This window comes from Gordionus sp. m RMFG-2023, chromosome 5, assembly GCF_954871325.1.
Source record: "Gordionus sp. m RMFG-2023 chromosome 5, tfGorSpeb1-WG-v2, whole genome shotgun sequence".
In the NCBI taxonomy this organism is placed as follows: domain Eukaryota; kingdom Metazoa; phylum Nematomorpha; class Gordioida; order Chordodea; family Parachordodidae; genus Gordionus; species Gordionus sp. m RMFG-2023.
In genome coordinates this window covers 15,229,431-15,255,197 of record NC_088779.1, presented here as the reverse complement: position 1 = coordinate 15,255,197, position 25,767 = coordinate 15,229,431, and the positions used below count along the sequence as shown (strand labels likewise).

Sequence of the window (25,767 nt, the reverse complement as noted above, 5' to 3'; positions counted from 1 at the left end):
TAAAATATATTACTCCTGATTCGATGAATGGGATATACGTAGATAAAATAAGTAAGATCAAGAATGAAGGTGATATAGATAGCGGAAAAATTCCATAAGCTCTATATATCAATATGGTTTTCGTTTTTTTCATTAATCTAGATATATAATATAACATTTTAAAGAATTAAATAGTCATTCGTATATTTAAAATGTATTTCGCAATATAATCTAAAACAATGTTCCTATATATGATCTTTTTTAAAATAATATATTATCATAAAGGTTCCTATCAACAACATTTTCAATATCTGGCCCTAGGGTGAGACCTTAGGCTGAACTGTGCAGATTTATAATATAAAAAATTAATTCTTTTGCTGATTCATTTATTTCTATTATTAATCGCTAAAAGTATTTAGAGCTACCCACAGTTCAGCCTGCAAACCAACAGGGATGAAAATTTTAACGGAGTAAAATTTAAACTTTAAATTCAAAACCATAATCTAAAATTTTTACAAACTTATTGAATGCAATATGATATCAAGTCAACGCAGGCGCGTACGCAGGAATTTCGTCTAGGGGGGGGGATAATAAATTTTTTTAAGAAATATTATTGTTTTTTAAAAATATCAAGCATAAATTTATTAGAACTAATAACTATTTCTAATACACAATTTTAAATTAATGTGAATTATAAAAAATTATATGTATAAACCGTCATATAAAAAATATAAAATAAATGTGAATTAAAAAATATTAAACGGATATAACTGGCGGTATAGAAAAACTATAAAATAAATGTGAATTATAAAATATAAGTTAATATAACCACTATATGAATTACTTAAATGACCCAAAATAGAAATTTAAATTTTTTGAGCCTTTAAAATTTATATACATAAAAAATTTAAATGTTGGAAATATAAATTAATACACAAAAAGTTTTTTAGGAATAATTGTATTTTGTATGTTATGTATTTACATGTAAAATCCAATCTTATTTGGGAATGAGCTAATTTTTCAATTAACTCATCCTTGTTTGTCGTCAAATTGCCTATGAATATTCAAAAGATCCAAACCTTTCAATCTACTTTCAGAAGTTGTACTTCTTGGTATGTTTTTAAGAGACCTGCAGGCCCGGCCATCGGGCAGAACCGTATTTTAATTTTTTTAAATATACCCAAGCCGGGCCCGAATTTTTTAAAAAAAAACACCCGGGCGGGGCCTGAAAATTTTTTAAAAAAATATCCGGGCCGGGTTGTTTATTTTAAAACAGCCTATATTTGAAATCTTTATTATTAGCTATAAAAATCAAAAAGAAATATAATTTATGGAAAATATTCTTCTTTATTGCTTTATATCACAAAATTTTTAATGAATCAAATTGGTACATTTAAATTTATATTTATAATATCAAGCAATAACAATTAAATATCAAACAATAAGAGAATATAAGTAACAGAAAAATATCATTTGCTACCAATACTTAGTGACAGAAAATATCCTTCCTTTACTGCTTTAAAATATCACAATTTTTTAATGATCAAATTGGTACATTTAAATTTATAATTATAATTTTATATCATGCAGGAACAGATAAATATCAAAAATATCCTTTATTGCTAATACTTATAACAGGAAAATATTCTACTGCTCACAAAATTTTTAAGAAGGTAAATGTGATCACAAAATAATAACTTCTATTTATTTATTAGCTTTAGTAATAATGGATGAAGCTGAGAAACAAAGGGTAATATCTATTATTCACCAAGGATCAGATATATCCCTAGAATCTAAAGCTATTGGTGCCCACCTAGGCATTAATAAAACTCAACTTAAACTCTCTGAAAGGTATTTATTATGGTGTTAAATTGTTAATTTTGTGTTTATAGATATTGGTGGCCAAAATTATTTTAAGACACTATTGATTTTATAAAATCATGTGATAAATGTCAGAAGGCCAATACAAGATTTTTAAAAATTTCTTCTACTTTGAATCCAATAGATGTACCACCTCTTCCATGGGCTCAAGTAGGAATTGATCTTTGCAGCCTGCCCACTTCAGAAGAAGGCTACACATGTATTGCAGTTGCCTCTGATTTTTTCACAAAATGGGTTGAGGCAGAACCTATGAAATCAAAGACAGCTGAAGAGACTTGTAAATTTATTTATGGTCTGATTTGCCGCCATGGCTGCGCAACTGTAAATCAAATTATATAAATATATATCGGTTAAAAAATGTGCATATATGATAATTTATAAACTTTTGATTTTATACAATATAGATACAAATCAATGATCAAGAGAGTTTGTGAATGAAATGGCCACGAGATTACATAAAATGACAGGGACGGAGCAACGCATTTGCAGTGCATATCATCCTCAAGCTAATAGGTTGACAGAAAAGAGTAATCGTACTATTCAAAACTTAATGTTAAAGGTTTTGAGTGATGATCAAACACTATGGCCTAGGGTTCTTCCGGGGGTATTATTTGCAATGCAAACCAGTGTCCACAAATCTACAGGATTCACCCCATTTTATATGATGCATGGTCGGAACGCAAATCTGCCATCAGAAATTCGAAAATTGAGCCAGATATTGTTAAGGAAATCAATAATAATATTGAGAATGACTTTGAAGAGAGTGAATTATTAGAAAGAATAATGAGCCTATCAGTCGTATGGAAAAGGGCAAAAGAAAATATACTTGTTGCCCAAGATAGACAAAAAAGGGATTATCAAAAAAGGCAAAAGGATAAAATCCCTTATGAAGTCGGGCAACAGGTCCTGATCTGGAACTCACGACGTGCGGATAGAAAGGGTGGGAAAATGTCCGAATCGCTGCTTGAGAAAAGAGATCACAGGCAGCGAGGATCACCATGCAATTATAAGGGGATCTATAATCTCTTATATGATGCTGTTGGAAAATAATGATATTTTTATTGATGGGGAAAAACATAATAAAACATTTGGTTGATACAAAAAAACATCAACTTGGATCGTGGGCGTATGAATTAGATATCGTAGCATCTGCTACGTTTTCCCAGACGCCTTATCAAAAATGGACTGTATAAAAAAATTTAATTTAAATATATATTTGATAAATGCATCTTCAGATCATTTTAATTATTATAGTGTAATATACACTCCTCAATTTTTTGTGATAATTATGTTTCCTTTTTTGGGATATATTTTCTTTTTATAATATTTTTTTTGTTTTTTTGAAATAAAATTATGTATATCCTTTTTATTTAAATAGTATTAAGAAATCAGCCAGTTTTAATATTATTGCAATAAAATATATATATATACAAACAAAAATAGTTGTTTCAGTTTAAAAGAATAATTTAAACATTAAGATTTGATTTTAAACCTAATTTTATATCTGTATAAAAAATTTTGTATTCCATAAATATAAGTGTTAAATTTTAATCAGCTAAAAATATAATTATATATACATCTAATAAATAAAATGACGATTTTAAGAGGCCAAGAGGAAATGATTAATCAGAGTGATAGATAGTGATTGGGGTGCTTTGACATAATAGAAAACCTTATTTGTTTGTGATTTGCTTACTTTTGTCTATTAAAATTTTAAGGCTTGAGATTCCAATAATACAATGTATAAAAAAATTAGTATACATTTTATTTATTTAAAATTTTCTGCAATAATTTACATCTAATTAATAAAATGACGATTTTAAGAAACCAAGAGGAAATGATTAATCAGAGTGAGTGATTGGGATCCTTTGACGTAATAGAAACCCTTATTTGTTTGTGATTAGCTTACTTTTGTCTATTAAAATTTTAAGAAAACTTGTATATATTAAACAAATAAAATTTATATAGGATATTAAGAATTGTAAAATAAATAAACTCCCTTAAAAAATTATATAAAAGAATAGAAAATCATTTATATAATCATTTAAATCTATTTTAAATAAATTTTTACAAATCGAAAATGGCCGCCAATATTTTTGAAGCGATGAAAAATATAATAAAAAATATTTTATAATTTTAATGGCCGCCATTATATTTGAAGCGATGAAGAATATATATAATAAAAAATATTTTATAATTTTAATGGCCACCAATATACTTGAAGCGATGAATATATATATAATAATATTTATTTTAAAATTTTAATGGCCGCCAATATATTTGAAACGATGAAAAATATATAATATATAGATATTTTACAATTTTAATGGCCGCCGATATATTTAAAGTTTTGAAAACATCTCTTAAAAATCAATACGGTATTGATTCTACAATACCAAAATATCACTACGGTATTGAATCTACAATGATAATATCAATACGGTACTACAATGGATATTGATTTCACAATCCTACAGTTTACTAATGGGAAGATTTGCTAATATATATAAACCCTTTTAAAACATTGGGAATATAATTTAAATGTGTTTAAAATGCAAAGCATCCATAGCATTTTTTGTGACTATATCAACCATAGTTAATTTTATAAATATAGTTATTCATCTAGTAAGGCGTCATAAGACACTTTAACATCTTCATGATAAAAATCTAACAAATATTTTTTTTTCTATCACCATCTGAAAAAGGTTGGTAAGGCTTTTGTGTAAGTAATATCTGCAGATTGGTAAGTGCTGCATGATGAATTAAAAACCATTCATTTATTTGGGTTATAAATGTATCTAAGAGAGAAGACATTTGTTTTATAATCTCTTCTACTGATCCTATATTGTTTTAACGATGAGCTTGCCTTGCTGCAAGTCGAAGGAGACAAATATTAAACACGTATAGCTCTGCTTTTGACTCAACAATAACATATAAAATATGAAAATCTTCATCAACACATTAATAAAATGCTCTCCGCTATTCTCATCTTCTTAATCAAGTCGATGTCATGTTTTTGAAAAGTATTACATAAAAAGTTCTATAATTAAATAATACATTCTAATGAGAAAAAAAATGGAATAAGCTTTGAATCCAATAATTTTATTGCTTCTGAGGAAATATTTCTTTCAGGCCATTGTGATATTTCAGTAATAGCAAATAATCGGCTCTTATAACTCCATAAAAGCTGTTACTGCTTCATGGCGAAGACTCATCTCTTTGGACAAGCTTGCAATTTCTTTCTCCCTGTTGGACAAGGAGTTTAATAAATAATTATTATTTGACTAGAAATTTGAAAATGGTAGATAAATATTACGCCACTAAAAATTTGAAAATAATAAGTAAATATCACGCCGGAAAAAAATCGAAATTAGTAATTGATAAAATATCTTAGTAGATGAAGGTGATAAATAAATGTAATTAAATATTTAATATGAGATAGGAATAAATATTAACAAATATAAATTAATATAAACAATAATATTTTTGAAAAATATATCCGGCATCTGCATTTTTTGGCTTGGGGGGGGGGGGGGGGGGGGGGGGGATTTGTCCCCCTGCCCTTCCCCCGCTGCGTACGCGTCTGAGTCAACGCTCTATATAAATTTATGCTCAATTAAACTGCCCATTGCGGTCTGATAATTATAAACAAATAAAAAGTATATTTCTTATAATTTGTACATGAAATTTATAAAAACTATTTTAATCTCATTAAATTTTTTTTTTCGAGTAATTTAAAATTTAAACTGATAATATAAAAAAAATTAATAAGGTAGTGGACAGTCTTCTTTGTATTTAATAGTCCATGATTATATGGGTATTATTTAGTCTAGCAGTAAAAAGAACCAGAAGCAGGGATTTCTGCATCCCTTTGAAATGACGATTTACCCTCTACCGCAGAGGTATAATCCTGCCTTGCGGCGAAGTATGTGAGCAGGGTTCGAACGCCTGCAAGCAAATTATTTTATAAAAATGTAAACTGCTCATTTTTGATAAATGGACATTCATCTAAAAAAATTTGCTCAACCCGCCCGCCCAATGTAAATAATTTTCATGGTTGATTTGGTTTATTTATTTAATTAATATGCAATTTAAATAAAAAAATGATTTTTAATTAATAAAAGTCTATTCCGACCATTTCGAAGAAAAATATTTAAAATATAATTGCCCATAGCCCGTCCATTGTTTTGAAAGCATTTTCGAAGCCCCACCGTAAACCCGCCCAAGGTTTATAATCTTTTAGAAAGCGGGCGGGCTTAAAACCGTCAAATGTTGACCCCCTACCATTAAGAGGTAGAGAAGAGACACGATCCCAGCCCGCTAATAATATTGTTTGTACATGAACGTAAACAATAAAAAACATTTTAATAATTTAAAGTTTATCTAGTGAGGAGAATAAAATTGTATACATTTCATTTCTTTATGAATTAATAACCTAAATAGAAAAGATTAAATTACTCAAGGTCATTATAGTTTTTTAAGTTAAAATAATAAGAATATATAAATAATAATTTATAAAAACGCTATTTTAAATGTTGATGAGGTCAGTAACTTAAAAATAAAATTTATCTGGAATTTTGTGAGGTCGATATATAATAAAAAAAATGGAGATATTTAATTTTAATTTAAAATATGAATTTATTTAAATTTTGTTAAACTCAACTAACCAAAAACCTCAAAAAAATTATGCCTCCATTAAAAGTAACTATCCTCTTTATAATAATAAACAACAATTCGATCTTATAATAGTAATTGTATGTATTTAAAAAATATGATCAGGAAATTAATTATCATAACGTTACTTGTTGGAGAAGATTTAAAAATAAAATAATAGTTAACAAATTTTAACTAAAGATAATTTATAGATAAGGTATTAAGAATATTTTAATATTGCTATATATATATATATAACTTACTATTTATATTGGTAGAATTTTTTGCGATAATTAATATAACAAATATTCAAAACATTAAAAGATTCGTAAAAGAATTGACTTTTTTGATAATATTGAAAATTAATTTATAAAAGAATTACAAAATAACAATATGGAGGATGCAAAAAATTTCTTTTAATGTGAGGCTTAGAAGAAAATAGCAAATGTGGAATGGAAAATTAAAAAGTGAATATCAAAAATAATAATAATAAAATCTTTGAACATATGTTTATAAAAATTACTGCGATCTATTTTGTAGCATTTTTTAAAAATCATGTATTTTTTACAACAAAAAAATTAACTGCTAAAAAAAGAATACTATCTCATTGTTATACTTATATCATTATTCAACGAATAACACCCCCCCCCCTATGTGGTGGTGAAATCAGTTGCAAAATGGTGTAATTTAAATATCCAAATTTAAAAGTCATCTCGATTTCAATAATTTGAAGGTCATTAGTAAATCAATATTTTAAGTTTTTTCGATAATGTAAATAAATAATTAAGAAGAAAATTTTTGTGTATTTTTTAATAACTTGTATTTAGGAAAATATTTCAAAGGAAGGCGACATACGACACACATCCCTTAAAAATATACTAATATAATTTTTTAAATATATATATAATCACATATAAACTTGTCGGACACGATGGGAATAAAAAAAATTACATATTATATTTTTTAATACTTATCTTATTCAGCTCAGTTACTGAATTTCACAATTTTTTTAAAAATCTAAGGTCATTTCATGAAGCGTATTTTGACCCATTTTTCCATAATTTTTTTTAATTTCCAAATAAAGGATAATAATTTTTAGAATATATAATTCTCCAAAAACATCAATCAAATTTTGCTAATAGTATTCTCCTAGGAGTTTTCATTCAATTTTATAATACCAGTATTTATCCAATGATATTTATTGCATTAAATATTCATTCAATAATATTTATTTTCTATCATGATTTATATCTAAACAATTTTTTATTACAGTTGAATTATATGGATTATTAGTGTCCGGGCGCGTGATACGGAAAATTTAATCAGTGAGTTTGAATTGTGGTATAAATTTACTATGTTTGGTTATTTTGCTGGAGCCTGCTGAAGCACTCAATCCGGTATAAGAAAACTTTGGCTCAATTTCCAAATTTTGAAGTTCTTATATAATCTTGCATGTTTGCCTATTACAATATGTACAAATGAAAGTACCTTTTCCAACTTGAGAAGGTTGAAAAAATATTTATGAAATTGTACTCACAAATCTCGAGTAAATGGGTTAGCTCTTTTAAATATCTACAGAGATATGGTACTACAACAAATGAAATTCTTGATGAATTGGCAAATTCCCAACGAAAATTAAAATTCACATTATAATTATAATATTTAAAAAAAAATTTGTATAAAATTGTATTTGAAAAGAAGTTATAAAAACTTGTCTTTTAAATTATTTTCTAGTCAATATTTAATACACACTACAATTTATTCAATAAAAAAGTTGTTCTACTTATATTGTATGAGAATTTTCTAAGCTAAGGCTAGTTTTTAAAGCAAATATAATAAAAAAATGCACTACTTAAACTTTATTTCAATTTAACATATAAAATTTTCTTATTTATACAACTTAAAATAATTAAAAATTTGGTTATAACCTTTATTTCTTTTTCAATATCCATGTGTGAATTATTAAATAAAAGCGAAATATTTTGATATGATTATTGAATTATGAGTAGTTCAATAGAATATAACAGTGGTTTGGGGGGGGGGTCCCCTCCCCATAGGAAAATCTTGGATATGCCATTGATCTGAAGGCCCATTAAGAATTTAAATGGTATGAAAGATTCATTTTTATGGATAATCTTCCAAAAAATACAATGGAAGCATTGCATATATAAGTTTTCCAAATATATTAAAATTAGAGTACCCCTAACCCTAAAGGGTGTGATATATATCTTAATATTAGGATATATTTTGGCAATGATATAATTAAAATTTGGTTATAACCTTCATTTCTTTGCGTGAATCTATTATAATAATCCTCAAAACCTTCAATCAAATTTAGCCAATAGTGTTCTTTTAAAAAATATTTGTCTAATAAAAATCATCATACAAATGTTTAGCTAATAGTAATTTCTATCATGTGATGCTAGATTATGTATTTTATTTTTAATGGTGATTTTATATACTACCCAAGATACTTCACCAGAAGACGTTAAAGATATTGGTAATTTATGTTACAGATGATTTTATTTTAATAAATATTTCATATTGATGCCTCAGATTTAGATAAATTATCAAATTAAGAAATATAGCCTACCCATTTCATCAGTGGGTTAGGATTTAGATTTTCACAGTATCAGTGTTTAAATTCTCAAATACATTTTCTTACAATAAAGATCTTTTTGAAGAATGAATCCATGTCATGAGAAGATGTGAACTTACTCAAAATTCGGGAGAACAAATAACGAGGGAGTGCTTTGTGACTTCCATTATTAAATCCCTTTAAGAAAGGATCTAATCCAACAATCTAATAAATATTTGAATTTTATAAGATTATATATTTTTTAATAAGGTAATTTTTACGTATAAGAATTGCTAGCTGATACATCATCAAGATTGCATGGAATTAGAATTTTTTCCTTAATTTGATGATGGATGAATCAAAAATTCCCGTTTATTGATAGACAAATTTGAAATAAGCCTATATGAGGTGTGAATAAATTTTCATTATTCTTATTATATATGTATGAAGTATATAAATTTATTACTTTCAATATAAACAAATAATTGGAAAATGTGTGAATATGCTTTTTTCCTTATTTTTTTTTTAAATTTACGTTAAATTCAAAACCATGCTTTATGAATTATCACTTTTATGTAATAACCTAGGTCTGTAATTTTTCAACTTGGTAAATCAATAAAATCATGGAAGCATATTTTGGTTTTGGACTAATTAAGAATGTATCTTAAAATTGACTTCAAAGAAATTTAAGATTTTAAATTTTTGATTATAAGTGAGAAGGATGAAAACCATCGCGTCCAGATGTAAAAAATTTGTTAATAGAATTGATAAATCCAATTATTTCTTTATTAGATAAAATTCATATAACTCACAGATCATATTTTTTTTATTCCATATTTTTCATAATATATTTGGCCTTTTTTCTAAAAATTTATAGAAATCTTGGCAGAATGCACACAGATAATCTATTCCTCTTTGTAGCCCTGCGATTATGCGCTGACATAGGAAAAAAATGAATGCTATAATAGCAGTTCGCTACATTGTTTAAGGATTGGAATATAAGAGAAATCAGACCAATTTTTGGTGAAGAGCATATTTTGCATATTCAACACATCAGATTTTATTTGTAATAAACAATTTAAAGTTGCAAAATTGGTTGAACAACTTTAACTCATTTAAAGAAACATTTTTATTTTTTTAACTATAAACTTTTCTAAATCTGACTACTTGTGAATATTTTTAATTTCTATCCATTGGAAACTTTCCAATCTAGAGGTTCTGACTAAAGAGCAAAATATAAAATTTATGTCTTTATACATTAAATTAAATAAATTATCTTTCATTGCACCTATTTAAATTTTTTTGTCCATTTTTAACATTTATATCAAATATTGCTAAATATTGCTACTTAATGGATTTTTTAAAAATGCTTTAAAATTTCAATCAGAGATATTCATGGGCCGGCTTGCGACCTATGGGGTGCCAGGTATAATATTTTTTCTAACGCGCTTGGGTCAGGTCTGGGTTTTTGATGCAAAAATTTAATGGCCTTGGGTCTTAAAATATTTTATTTGAATTTAGCTTATTAAACTGTAACTTAAAAATATATTGTATTATTTTTCTTCTAATAATATTAAATTTCAGTAAAACAAAGTGATTGCCTAAATACAATGAAATATTGTTTTTTTTTCATTCAAAACAATAAATGAAATTTTTGGATATGGGCTTAGACAAAATATTTGTAACTTAGGATGGGCTTGGATTTGGATTTTCTTATCAAACATGGACTGAGCCTACAAATTATTTTTGTTGAGGCCTGATGAATAAATTAAGCCCATGAAGGTTAATTTCAATAATTGAATTATTTCATTTTTCATCTGACTTTATTTGAACTAAAGGAATGGACAAACCACAGATATGCTTTATTTAAATCATTGCACAAATTTCTAATAATTGCTGAATTGTTAATTGAAAGAAATTACGTGAACCTAAAATCCTTTTTATTTATTTCATTACAAAAAAATTTTCTGACCTATGGTGAAAATACCTTCCCACTTTAGCTTACACGCTGAAAAGACTCCACCATCTCCAGTGACACAGACTGCAAATTCTCATCCACCTCCAATACTCCACTATTTAACTTTATTGCTGCTGCGGGTCTATCCCTCTACGTAATTGGTCTTGATGCCTCATTCCCACTTTGCCATCTTGAAAACCGACCCTACGCAACTTCTTCCCAACATTTTTAATCAACACATCTGACTGTCACTTCCTCCTTTCCCCATATACTCTTGCCCACACTGTCTGTCCCACAGTGAATTTTACTGTACCATCCTTCTTTCGTTCCATTTTTGGACTATCGGACTCCGGTTTTAAAGCATCCAATCCAATTCTGTTCTGCGTCCTACAAATTTCTCTGACGGTTACATCTCCTCCCCCTTCCAACTGTTAATATAGTACGCCACAGATATCCACACTTCTCCTTTCCCGTACTTAGCCTTTCATAGCCATCCTTCACCACTCCAACCATCCGCTCAGCCTGTCCATTTGAGCTCGGATGAGCTAAAAGATGCTTGATCTCAATTTCTTTGCAAAACCTTGCAAACTCTGCACTGCTAAACGCCAGTCCACCATCCGAAACTAACACCTTCGCTACTCCGAACTTCGCTCATAGATTTTTCAATTTTCTGACCACAATTTTCGTTATCCACCCACCATCTCAAACTCCACCCACTTGGAATATGCATCTACCACGAGGAAATACTCTTTCCTTTCAAATTCAAAGAAATCTACATGGATTCTCTCCCAAGGTCTTGATGCTTTCAGCCATGTTATCTTTTTATCCCTCGCTGGCATACTTGCCCAGGTATTGCAAACAACACATTTCCTAGCTAGCCTCTTAATTTCTTCATTCATTCCCGGCCACCACACATACTCTCGGCCCCATTCATCCGTTTCCCTCCCTGATGTTCCGCATGTAACATCACCATTACTGCTTCTCTCAGCCTATTTCCCCGCACTACACAATCGTCCATCATGGTCAATTCTTTTCCTACATTCTAGTATCCTTTATCACTTTCTCGCCATGGCCTACTCTTCATTATACACTCCTTTATCTTGCACAAATCTCTGTCTTTCATCGTTTCTGCCCGAATTTCTTTCTAATTTAACGGGCCACCCTTTAAAATTCTTGACATCGCCCTCACCGTGGCCATCTCCCTTTTATCGTCCACTGTCTCACCTTTTTTTTCAACCTCCTCACCTGCTCCACATCTTGACATAATGTTCGGCAGATAGTTTTCTCATTCTCTTCGTCAAATCGAAACTTCCTACCAATAACAACCACCTTTGCAACCGCGGAGACATCATCAACTCTTTGTTATCCTTTTGAACAAATGTATCAAAGGTTTGTGATCCTTATATACAATGAACCTTCGCCCAATCAAATATTCCATGCACTTGGTCAGTCCAAAAATCACTGCCAAAGCCTCCTGTTCGATTACGGAATAACTCGTTCCCGCATTCCGGAATATTCTGGATAAAAATAATACCAGCCTCTCTATTCCATGTATCTCAGGTAACAACGCCCCTCCTACTCCTTTACTGCACGCATCTACCTCCAGAACCACCTCCAACTCATTGTTCAAATATACCAAAATTGGCTCCTCTCCAATTTTCTTCTTCAGACATTCAAACGCAGCATCCTGCTCATCTCCACACTCAAATCTTACCCCGGTTTTCAATAGCTTATATAACGGCGCTGCCATTTCGGCAAAATTCTCCACAATGATAGTAATTTACCATCCCTACCAAGGATTGTACCTCCGCCTTGCATCGTGGCTTTATCATACTTCCAATCATATTTTTATCTAGTGGTCTCACTTCTACTCCAATAATCCGATGTCCCAAGTATACAACCTCCATTACTCCTAAGACACTCTTCTCTCTACTCGCCCGCAATCCCTTTTCCTGGATTCTCTGAAATACTTCCTTAAATCTTCTATTGTGCTGCTCTGGCATAACCCCCTTTATTAATATATCATCCATATAATAAAACACTCCCTTTAATCCCTGAAAAGCTGTTGCCATCGTCCGTTGAAATATGTACGCCGTTACACTCAAACTAAACGGCAACCTTCTAAAAGCAAACAGACCCTTTGGCGTTGTTATAGTGAACAATCTTTGCATCTCCTATTTGCCCGTAATTGCAAATATGCTTTCGAAAAATATGTGTTCTCTTCTAAATTGGCCAATATTTCCTCTATCCTGGGTAACGGATACTTCACCTTAACTACACATGGATTCCATGTTACCTGAAAATCCGCACACAACCTCAACTTCCCGTTGGCCTTCTTTACGAGTACCAAAGGCGTCGCCCATTCGCTGTACTCCACAGGGATCACTATGCCCTCCTTTACCCAGCGATCCAACTCTTTCTCTACCTCCTGCCTCAACTCAAAAGGACGCAGAGCACAATATTTTGGTTCACATCCCTCCTTCATCCGTATATCCACTTCATAATCTCTCAAACAACCCAACTCTTCACCAAAAATTTCATTATAATCCTGGGCTCCCATTTTTTTAATTTGAAAATTCGCACTAATTATTTTGGACGCTATACTCCTTTTTTTACAAATCAACTCCCCCAAAGACTCCTCTGGTCTACTCATTTCTCTTCCTTGTTCTTGCAACTTCTCCCCTTGTAATTCTCCATTTCCTACACCTAGCACTTGCAGCCCAACTTCTTCCTTTCTCACTGTTGAACATCCCATTTCCATATTCCTCAATATTTGACCTTCTCTCACCGCATCTACACGATCCTCCATTGTAATCCCTTCACTTTCTCCCCAAAACATGAATTCTCACTCATCCACTTTTATATTGTCTCGGCTCCACCCATTCATTATTTCTCTTGGAAATTTCTCCATCCTTCTTGACCATCTTTATAATGTCCTCTCTGATATCTTTTTTGACGACCAGAAATACTCCCCACTGCGCAAATACTCCCCAAAAATCATACTCCGGCACCACACTCGGAATCCAGTCCCATCCCATCACTGGCTCTACTCTTCTATAAATTATCCAAAAATCCAACACTTTGCATCCATCACTCCCTACATATTTGCACTCTTCCCATCATCTCCATTTCAGATCCATCAAACTGACTCACTTGAATTCTCTTCCTAATTATTGCACTATTCGGCCAAAGTCTTCTAAAATCTTCATATCCCATCACCGAAATAGCCATCAAACAACATAGATATCATTTTTCCATTTATATTAAACCACACTTTCGGACACGGAAGATATACTTGTTCCTATTTACCCTCCTCCCGCAACATCTTCACAACACTTTCTTACTTCTCTGTTCTCAACTCCTCGGCCTGAATTTTCCGTTCCTAACAACAATATAGTCATGTCGCAATCTCTCACCCAATGTCCTCATTCTCGGCACTTAAACATATGATTTTGCATTCGGCCCCCATTTATCCTTTTGCTGATACATCGGACATACTCCTCACATTAATTGTATTCGAATTCTCTCCCCTTTGTGGAAATCCTCCTCTTGTTTCTACCCTTCCAACTCGGCAATCATTTTTAGCATGCCCAAACCTTGCACATCCTGCGCATCGTAATCTATTTCTTTTACTCGGACAATACGTTGAAATATGGCCCTTTTCTCCACATGCAAAACATTTGGCATCTCTACAATTCACCGAAATATGTCCCCTAACACCGCACTTAAAACAAACAATATTTCTATTCCTCAATTCCGCTCTAAACAACCTTGATGATTCTTTACGACCTCGATACATTTCCATTCTTCTATCTTCACATCCTTTCCCCTCTTCGCTCTTCTTCAAATCTTCATTACTCGCTCATCCATGCAACATCTCCTGCACAGGCAACCACGTTACTCTTCCATATCTATCCTCTTTCCCCTTATGTCCTTCAATCAACAGCGTCTGTCCACTTAATACTCCTGTTTCGGCACTTTCCGAAATATAGACTTCCCAACCAAATTAGCACCACCACCACTGCTCCCAGTATATTATACTGTACTTCCACATATTTTGCTATTTTAAAACTTTTCATTTACAATTTTTCAAAATATTTAAATTTCAAAAAAAAACTTCTATAAAAAATTTAAAATCCAAATAATTTAAGTTAGCACTAACTATATTTAAAATATTCTCCAATATTATTTATAAAAATTAATAATTAACTTTACCAAGAATATTTTCGTAACTTGTAAAGTCAAACAATAGGAAACAATTAATAAAACTAACACAGAAACGATACAACAGTACATAACACTGTTACCCACTTTTTCACTTCTACCAATAATAATTGACAGTTAATTGTTTTTAATTCCTTGTTACTACTTCCTCTAATTAACGATTACTTGTTTACAATTATTCGCTACTACTTCCAATAATTGACGGTTACTTGTTTTCAATTCCTCTCTACTACTTCCACTAATTGACGGTTACTTGTTTTCAATTCCTCGCTACTACTTCCCCTAATTGACAGTTACTTGTTTTCAATTCCTCGCTACTACTTCCGCTAATTGACGGTTTGGTTACGGCACCACTTTTACATTATGCCGTATTACACAGAAAATAAAATTACTCCGAATTTTATTATTAAAATAATATGAAAATTCAAATTAATTAAATTACAATTTCATAAACGCAAAAAAATATGAATGAATAAAATTACAAATAATTTTATAAAATATAAAAATATATAATTAAAACAAATCCATAACACAATCCATATTTAACATAACACATTTATTCAAAATTATATTTATCCATAATAAAACAACAATCTAATACCTATCCATTAAAAAAATATAAGATTATAAATTATCATAATTATTCAGCTTCATATATTCTTCATCCCATAAGTCCATTCCTTGTTCCTCCCAGCTGATATCTGCTCCAATTAATCCAATATCTTCACTCCAAAATAGCTAACAAAGAAATCCTTAAAAACCAGACATGTAATGATCACGTTTTCCCCCTATCCACCAGGAAAACTTAATTCCCCTGTCAGAAAATAACTGACATTTGATGTATTAAATACAATTTATTTCTTCTTTTTTTCAACAGCTACAATTAACGCGATTAAAATAAAATTAGATATAAATCATCATGAATTAACTAAAAACACATAATTATTTTTGAAGGAGTAAAAAGAACCTTTATAAATGAGCTTAACCCGGTTTCCACCAAAATAAAGTAAAAATTTTACTAAGGTTTTAATTTTATATATTATTTATAAAATTTTGGCATTTGAGTGTATTTTAAAACATTAGTATTAGCCTTTATTAAGAAAAATAAATTTTGTGTTGTCTTGAAATGCATATTTGCAAAGTTGTTAAAATCTGTTTTTTTTATCATTTCCTATATGTGAGGCTGATAATCTTTAACTAATAATAACTATATGATGTGGCTTTACATATTGATGGTGAATTCTAATTAGTTTATCAATATAATAATCTTAGAATATTTGTTTGTTCTGACCTTATTTATGTTGATAAATTTATTTATTACCTTTAAGAAAATTTAAATGGTTCGAAAAGAGTTAACCCAATTCATTCATTTTTTACTTATAAAATTCCCTTAAATAAATAAGCCTGTAATATAAGTGCAAATCATATTTAAAGTAGACCATGGAGCTAATTTTGTTAAGAATTTTTAAAGGCATCATTCAAAAGAACATGAATCTTTAACTATAAAAATATTAAAGCTTTCCAAATCTATTTTGCCATCAATATCAAAATCTAGCCATAATTCTGATCAGGGTTATAATGGATAAAAACACATTAAAAAATTCTTGCACAGAGTTATGATTCTTATATATTTTTTATATAATATTCATATATACTTATAATAAAAATAAATTAAAACGGTATACTAACTTAAGTGGTGACAAAATTAATAAAATCATATACGATGGTGTTGCTTCAATAAAAATAATTTAAATTTTTTTAAATAACCGCAATGAACCTTTACAAACCCTTACAATTAGCCGAACCAAACCTTTACAAATTTTTTCTTAATCGAACGGTAATCATTATGAATATTTTTATATTGAACTGTAACCAAACTGAACCATTATAAATAAGGTTCAGGTCCCTGCTTTTTTTCTCTGAGAACTAAAAAAACAATGAGTGATCGTCGTATTGAAAAAAATATAAATCCTTTCAAAATAATTCTCATAAGTGGTAAGATGAAATAAAATAATTCAAAGGGTAAGATGGTCTCCAACTTTTAATTGCTATATTTCGATATGTTTTGAAGATCTTAAGCTAAAATTTAACATAATATCTTAAGACAGGCCAGATTCTACCTTCACCAATTTGAGGGGAGGGGGCAGTCAAAAATTCTGGAGGGGCAGTTAAAAAAAATTCCTAACATTATAGAACGAATATTTGAGTTATTTGAACACAAAAGAGAACTATATGATTTTATTTGAAAATGCCACATGTAAAAATATATAAAAAATCAAATAAGTTTATAAAATTAGAAGGAAGTTGAGAATTGACTTATAGCTGAAAAGAAATATGCTGATGATTCTGATGCTTAGACTCATTTTCCTAATTCTGAATCTTGACATCTTTATCATTTTCACTTTTATTCACCTTGTTCCTCAATACAATATAGGATGCAGTTGGCGCTATTAGGTATTTAAAGCCGACATATGAATTGTTTTTTTAAACTTAGTTTGAACATCAGTTATTTATTTCCTTTCATTCTTATTTTTTAAAAATTTATCCAAAAAATATTTTCCAGGCACCAAACGAATTTTTGAATATTTTTTTTGTAAATGTGTATGTGCGAAGGGCGGGGGGGGGGCAGTTAAAATTTTTATCAAAATAGGCCTAGATCCGGGCCTGAAAGAAAGAAAGAAAGAGGACTTTAGGCCAGGCCTTGCCAACTAATATTCATACATGCAGTGCACGGTCTCAGCATAAATTTTTATAAAACAATTTTTATATTCTATACATTTTTATTTTAATGATTGGTCAACATAGCCATTATTATTATATAACCTCACCAGAAAAGAAAGAGTTGAATTTCTTCGTCATAAAAGATGCCTACATTAAACTTGGCATTAGAAGTGAAAACAGAGGCATATTAAGGATTTTGCTAAAAAGGGGGGGGGGGGGCACTTTTAGGTGAATTATTTCTTCATAACATTTATTAGAGATATTTAGGTCCCCATAGTAGGCCTTTGGCTATATTAAATTTTTATAAAAATAATTTTGGTTTCACTTATTTTATTCAAATGTTTTTTTTTCTATTCGTTATTTTAAAAAGTTAATATCTTTTACTAAATTTTTTTCAAATTCTTCCTTAGGATATATTGTATACATTTTTGGTGGATAAAGAGGAGGGTGTAGGGAGGAAATTTTTATTAACTTAAAATGATATTTAGGAGAATAAGCAAATTTGCGATGGTGAGAGATTTCCCCATTACCTCCATTGACCTGAGTGAAATAGAAACCTATTTAATAGTAAATGATAACTCAAATATATTTTACAGAAAAATGTTTAAAAACCTTACGCTACGATTTCCTCTTTGAAATCTGTAAATAATATTATACAAGTATTTTAATTTAGATAATTAACTTTTTATATCAAAATTTAGAAATATTAAATATAAAATATTTGACAAGGTTAGCAAATAAACATTCTACATTAAGAAAAAATTATGATTAGAACAAGAATGCCATATTTCTCCCGGAAACCTCCATTTACATGACATGGCTGTTTTATATTTTTGGAGAGAAAGAGGATAACACTTTCATATCTATTAGCCAAAAAATTTTTGTATTCTGGCAATTTGCACACCTAGGGAAATTTTCTATCGGTGGATAGACGTTATATTCTAGGAATTTAAAAATTATTTTCATTGATAACTATAATATTAGAAAATTGAATTTATAATTTGATTTCTTTTCAGTAAAAAATCAATTTTATTTAAATTGAAATTTAATTCATTTTTTATAGAATTATATTTTTTAAATTTGATCTAAATGATTATATAATGATTTTTAGACAATTTAATTTTCCTTATAAAATAAATATTTTTTGAAAAATAAATATATTTACTCATTTAAAAATCAAAACACCTTCTTAATAAAACTTGATAATAAGAGAAATTTAGAAGCAAAGACTTAGATAATTTTAGAATTAAATAATTTTTACATGAAATATACTAAATTATACGAGTAAATTTATTAGATAAAAAAAAATATTTTGTATTTCATTGTTTCAATTTTTGACATCGTATACAATTAATCTAAATTTAGTGAGAAATTATTTAATATTCTAAAAAAAATATAATTAGTTTGTTAAATTTAGGGTTGTGAACCCTCCTTTCTAAAAAGGGTTCTGGTTCATTGATATCTCTCAACAAGAGACTTGAAATTTAATTGTTTAAAAGAAAAATAGTTACCCTAAACGATTTCTAAATTTGAAATATATTCCATATGATGAAAATACAATGAAGCTGTTGATTGTTTTATTATGAATTAAAGAGTCCTGCTAAGGCTAACCAACATTTTTTTTCGATCTGAAAACCTAATTCTATTAAACGAATCAGAAGTAGCTTGGAATTTTACCATGGTTGATAGATAAGATTGGTTGAAGATATAAAATTAGATACGTTTCATTGCCACTCATTATTTGTTAAATTTGAAATATAATTGGGGGTTTGATAAGAAATGTGTATTATGAAAATGTTGATTTTAAGATTGATGGATTATAAAAATAACCATATAATAATTATTAAAAAATAAACTAATCTAATTTCGATATAATTCATTATTTTTTTTTGTCAAATAACTAATGTTATGAACGAGTTCGTAAACGAAGTTCGTTTTTTTGAAAAAAATGATGAACGGCGTTTCTTTTATTTTTGACGAACTTTGAACGTGAATGCGTTCCTTTTTTATTATGAACGTGTTCAAATTTAACGTTCGTTCAATTTTAAAAACACTTTTTATTTTTATTTATTTAAAGAATTTAATATTAATCCGAATTTTTTAAGAAAAAGGTCTTATATTTCATAATCAACTGTTTTTCCTTTTCACATTTCAATTTTTTTTTAACATACCATTATTATAGATTATTAATTTGAATATTGTTTATATTTTAATTTAATAGATTAGCATAAGCATGGATATTATTATTATATCATCATTATCTGATTCTGAAAATTTAAAATCAGATGAATTAACATTACCATGGCCTAAATATGATAAATATTTTACAGTGACATCCTATATTGACTAATTCAATACTTACCAAATGTAAAATGTGCTCAAAAAGTATTATATCAGTTTCAAAACCTTTAAGTTCCAATTTAAAACGATATTTGATTGTAATATTAATTTATATAATATAACTAAGTAAAATCATTAAATTTGAAGAAAATATGCAGTTGGACTTGACCCCAACAATAACGATAGTTATTTTAAAATTAAAAAAAATTAGTGGCCTAAAATATGGTCAACGCTTGATATATGCAGTATTAAATAGGATTAATAAAAGGTATTAAACCTATCACTATCAAATTAATTACATATATTTTATTTTTTGAAGATTTGAACATATATATGAAGATTAATATATTCTTCCTACAATTATACATCCAGTATTCAAGCTTCAAGGCCATGGATAAAACTTCCACAGAATGAACCTATAAATGCATTGAAAACCATAGAAATGATATTGCTGAGCTGTTAATTTCGAGATATCCTTTGACGAGGCACTGCTGAAGCATTAACTTATTACTTACAAAAAAAATATTACAATGTATAATATTTTTTAGAGTTTTCAAAAAATACTTTTTAAATGGATCTAGACAGATACAATTTTTATTGTACTTACAAGGTTCGCCGTTGTTCTCGAACAGAAAATCTGATTATGAGAGCACAAAATATGTAAATTACATTTTAATATTTTTCATTCAATTTGAAAACCATATAAAAAAATGTCAATACCCCTATTTTTATCGTTCTTTTGAACAAATTCTAATGAGCATTCATTAAAAAAATTTTTTTACATAAAACCTAAAATTTGTTAATTAAATGAACTGAATATCTATTATTTAAAAAATACTAAATAAATTTATTTGCATAAAATAATTTTGTACATCAATGGTATGTTTTTAATAATTTATGGGTGTTATGGCTAAGCAAAGATTTATATTCCTTTACATGCTAAAAATATCCTGCACAAGTTGAACTGATATCTAGAGATTTAAATTGAATAAAATATGTATATTTTTTTATTATATTAGTCTTAATATTTTATAATATATATTTATTTAAATTATATGTTCATATGAGATAAAATGAATTTTGCTAAATATAAAGAGTTAAATTTCCATCAAAATTATCTTTAAATATCTAAAAATAGATTCAGATACCTCTAAAATAGTATCAGATACATATATTTTTTATAAGATATTTTTCGATCAAACCGGTACTTCTCTAATTGAAATATTAGTATTTGGTTTAAAACGTGGTTTAAATCAAAAAATAACAAATTTTGCCAACACTATCTGAAAATATGATATAAATTTAACTTTTCTTTAAAATTATAATTAGTTATTAAAAATATATAAGAAATTTAGACGGCTAAAAGTATGCCGCCCCCAACCATTTAGATTTCTAAAACTAGCGCTAGCTGCTTATAGTTTCGTGAGAGCACACAGTTGTATAAGTATCTAGATATAAAAATGTCGAATCTGATTATAAGTTTAATGTAAAAAAAATTTTAAAAATATATTCTCGTTTTAAATGAGAATTTATTCGAAAGAATGATAAAAATAGAGGTTATTGACATTTTTTTATATGGTGTTCGAATTGAATGAAAACAATATATAAAAATGTTGTTTACGTATTTTGTGCTCTCATAATAAGAGTTTCTGTCGGGAACAAGTGTAATTCCTGTATATAAGTAAAATAAAAATTGTATCTGTCTTTAGATACATTTTTAAATTGTATCGGTATCTAGATCCATTTAAAAAGTATTTTTAACGCTCAGTAAATTAATCATAAGACATATTCCAAAATAAAATTTTAATTTTATATTATGAAAATAATAATTTTCAGATTTTGCAAAAATTATGATTTTTATTTTAAAATTCATATATAATGGGGTGTTTTTTAAGAATAACTCATAATAGTGATAAAAACCTATAAAATATTATACACATTAATTGGTTATTATAGGAAAACTAAGACACCCAATTTATTTTTATGTAAATTTAAAAAAGTCAGAAGGTTTTACCCTCCACCCCCCTTATTTTACCTTTCGAAGGTTAAGAAAAATGTCTGAACTTAACCATTAAAAAAAATATTTTTGGTTAATTCCCAGACAAATCAACATGAGGTTTATTTCAACCCGATCCAATCAGATTTTACTAAAAATTTGATTATACTATCATTATAAAAGCATAAAAATTTTAGCCTTGCACTCCCTTTAATTATAGATATCTTTGGATATAATTAAGAAGTGTCAGGTAAATTTCGTTATACAGTCTAATGGTAGGCCTTTAAGGTTATGATGTTTAATAGTTTAAAAAAATTAAATGTCAAAAACAAGAAAACTCGGAAATATAAAATCAAATTAGCATTATTTGTTCACTCTCAAATTCTTTATTCATAGCTATAGGATTAACTAATAAAATGCAAAATTATTTTTCCGAGCACAGGTTCTTAGGCGATATGGCATTTCAATCATTAGTCAATTGTTAAAATCCATAATAAATATTTGATAAATCATTCATTGCTTAAAGCCTTTAAAGATTTTATGTATTTAAATAAAAGACCGGTAAAAATGTGGGTGGGGTGAGGCTATTATTAATTTATGATATTTATTTCTTTCCCAAAATTCGCAATTTTTTTTCTTTTTTTAAACATTACATTCGATTTTGATAAACATATACGTTGTGAAGCTTAAGAAATACACTTCCTTTAATTATTACAAAATAAATCATTAATAATTAACGATAAAATTTGAACTATCTATCATAAAAAATTACATGCTTCGACCAGTATCCGCTTGAACATCTAAATGATTCATTATTATTAATGTGATAAAACAAGTAAGAAAAAAAGCTTAAGAGAAAAAGATATCACATATTAAAATTAAAAATCCAGGAAAAATTCAAGATGTTCTGAAAATTTTTCAGAAGTAATTATAATTTATCGATGAATACGAAATCATTAAACAAAAAATAATTGTGAAACAACACATTCTCAAAATGAAAAATTAAGGGATTAACGGTTTTCCAAAATTCTTGGCTAAAAACAAGAAGAATTTTCTACAGAATTCATGAAAAGGATAGAAAAATAGGTCAAAGAAAAGGGTGTATTTTATCTTAAACAAAGTATCCCCCTTACCTCAAAAAAACTTTTCTTGATTTTAAATAATTATCCTTATAAAATCAATCCTTTGACATATTACAATTATTGATGAATATTAAATAATTATAACGAATATCATATCTCCTAAACTGGAACTATGCACTTGAAAATTTTCATATTCATTAATTAATCCTTATATCCATAAAAATTTGAGATAAAAAAATGACATTTAATTTTATGATTTCCGGTTTTTAAAATTTAAAATTATTTATAATATTTAACATTATATAGTATTAAAGGCCTAAAGTAGGCTATATAAGAAATTTAAATAACGCTTCTAGATTATATTCAAAATTAAAAGGAATTGCATTTTGCTCAAAATACTTAATTTTTCGACGTTTATAGACCCATATCCTAGCCGCAGTTTGGAGGCAAATATTTTGCTTTTTTAATATTTATAATATATATACTTTTGTAAAATTTTTAGTTTGAAGGAATCGGGTTGGAAATCATGTTTCTTTTGTTAATTTGCCATGGAACATATTCCTATTTTTAAAAAAAGTATTGTATAAAAATAAAAATTCTCGCGAGGAGAAGAATATTTCCTTTCATCCCTTTAACTGGAAAAATATAGTCGACTGAGTTTTTTCTTATAATTGTCCAAATCATTTTTTAAAAGGTATATTTCTTGTATTTTTAAATAACCATAAATAATACAAATAATTATTATTCTAAATTTTATTTTAACATTTTTATTGTCTTTACATACACAATATAAAAAAACTTTTTACCTAGATTTTTATACATTTGTAATTGATGATCTAAAAAAATTTAATCTTGTTAGATGATGGGTTATCATTTATTTACTATTTATTATTGCTAAATTTTCTCACTTAAATAACGGAATACTCTTAAGTTTAAACATTATTTTCTTTTTTGAATTCACAGAAAAAAAAAGAATTTTTTGATAGTTTTGTTACCCAAAAGATTTATTAAATCTTATAAATAAGTTTATTTATAAAGGAATTTTATTTTTCAAATATAATTACATTGATTATATAATATCAGTTACTACTATTATCAAATTACTGTGATATCTTTCAATGTTTTTTTTTCTTCCTTAGTTAAATTTGATGGTGAAAGTTTAGCCTTCCTTACTACATTTAAGCAAATTTATGAAGCTAAGTTAAATAATAATTTAATATTTTGATTTAACCCTTTGACGCCCAACTTTTTAATAATTAAAAAAAAATATATTTTCTATAAATTATTCATTTATACACTCCATAGATGCCCAAAATTTTCCAACTTTTATTTAAAAATACACAGGTAAATAAAAATGATTATGCAATTTGATATCATCAGGAATATTGAAATATCTATTTTTTATGAAAATCTCGAAAATAATTTCTATATTAATTAAAACAAAAATATATATTACATTTTGCATATTTTGTTCTGGAGTATGCATAACTTACATCTTTGCCTCGTTTCGCAGGTATCCGGCCAATGACCAGTGTTGTCAAATCTGATATCAGATAGAGGTGCCATTATAGAAGAATTTTTTCTATAATGGTTCCTATATCTGATATATTATCAGATTGCTTCTAATAGTCCCTACCATAAATATACCGATTTCTTTTAATTTTTTAGCCAATTCTACTGATGGAAAGTAGTTATCGCAAAAGAGTTTATGATTTCAAAGTTTCGGGATTTTTAGCCAATTGGAGGACTATATCACCACTTTTCCCTAATTCCGATGGTGTCGGATTAGTTTGCTTTCTCGCTTAAATCTTAAAATTATATACAATACAGGAGGATCGGCTAATGGAAAACTTTGATATCCCATTTATGAGGCTTCGATTTTGTATATTGTTTTAAAGTACTCCGCCCTTTGAAGGGATGATTATTTCATCAACACATACTCTTTCCTCATCTCTAGTTTTCGCATATTTTATTGAATCCCTGAAATAAAAGGTCTAATTTTAAAACATTTATCTTATCCATCTTGATTTCTTTGGGTAAATTGAGAATTATCGTTAAAATGTAAATATTTTCGCAATATTTGAAACCTGCTACAAGACATAGTTTCCGGAACCTGAGGGAATGTCAATTCCGTAGACTAATATTGTCTATATGAAGAAACTCTAATTAAAGAAGAAAAAAGATGTATGCCTAAAAATTATTCTAATTCATTTATATCAAGATTTAGCGATCGATTTATTTGCTGAAAACTGAATAAATTATTTTATTCCCATATATTATTTAGTATATTATTTGAAATAAATAATTTAAAGTACTGATATTGAGTTAATATATTGGTTAAAGTGGAAAAGTATAA

General features: G+C 28.0%; 1 protein-coding gene across 1 annotated transcript in view; it reads right to left on the bottom strand.

Annotated features, from left to right (window-relative positions):
• The window catches only part of LOC135929995 (collagen alpha-2(IV) chain-like), a 56,790-nt gene extending 49,884 nt beyond the window's left edge, over positions 1–6,906 (bottom strand). The window contains exons 1-2 of the mRNA XM_065466752.1: positions 6,777–6,906; positions 14–137 (exon numbers count right to left, since the gene is read on the bottom strand). Coding sequence (XP_065322824.1) covers positions 14–133 — 120 coding nt within the window. The 5' untranslated portion in view covers positions 134–137; positions 6,777–6,906. The remainder of the gene's footprint in view (positions 1–13; positions 138–6,776) is intronic.
• Between the last annotated feature and the right edge of the window lie 18,861 nt (positions 6,907–25,767).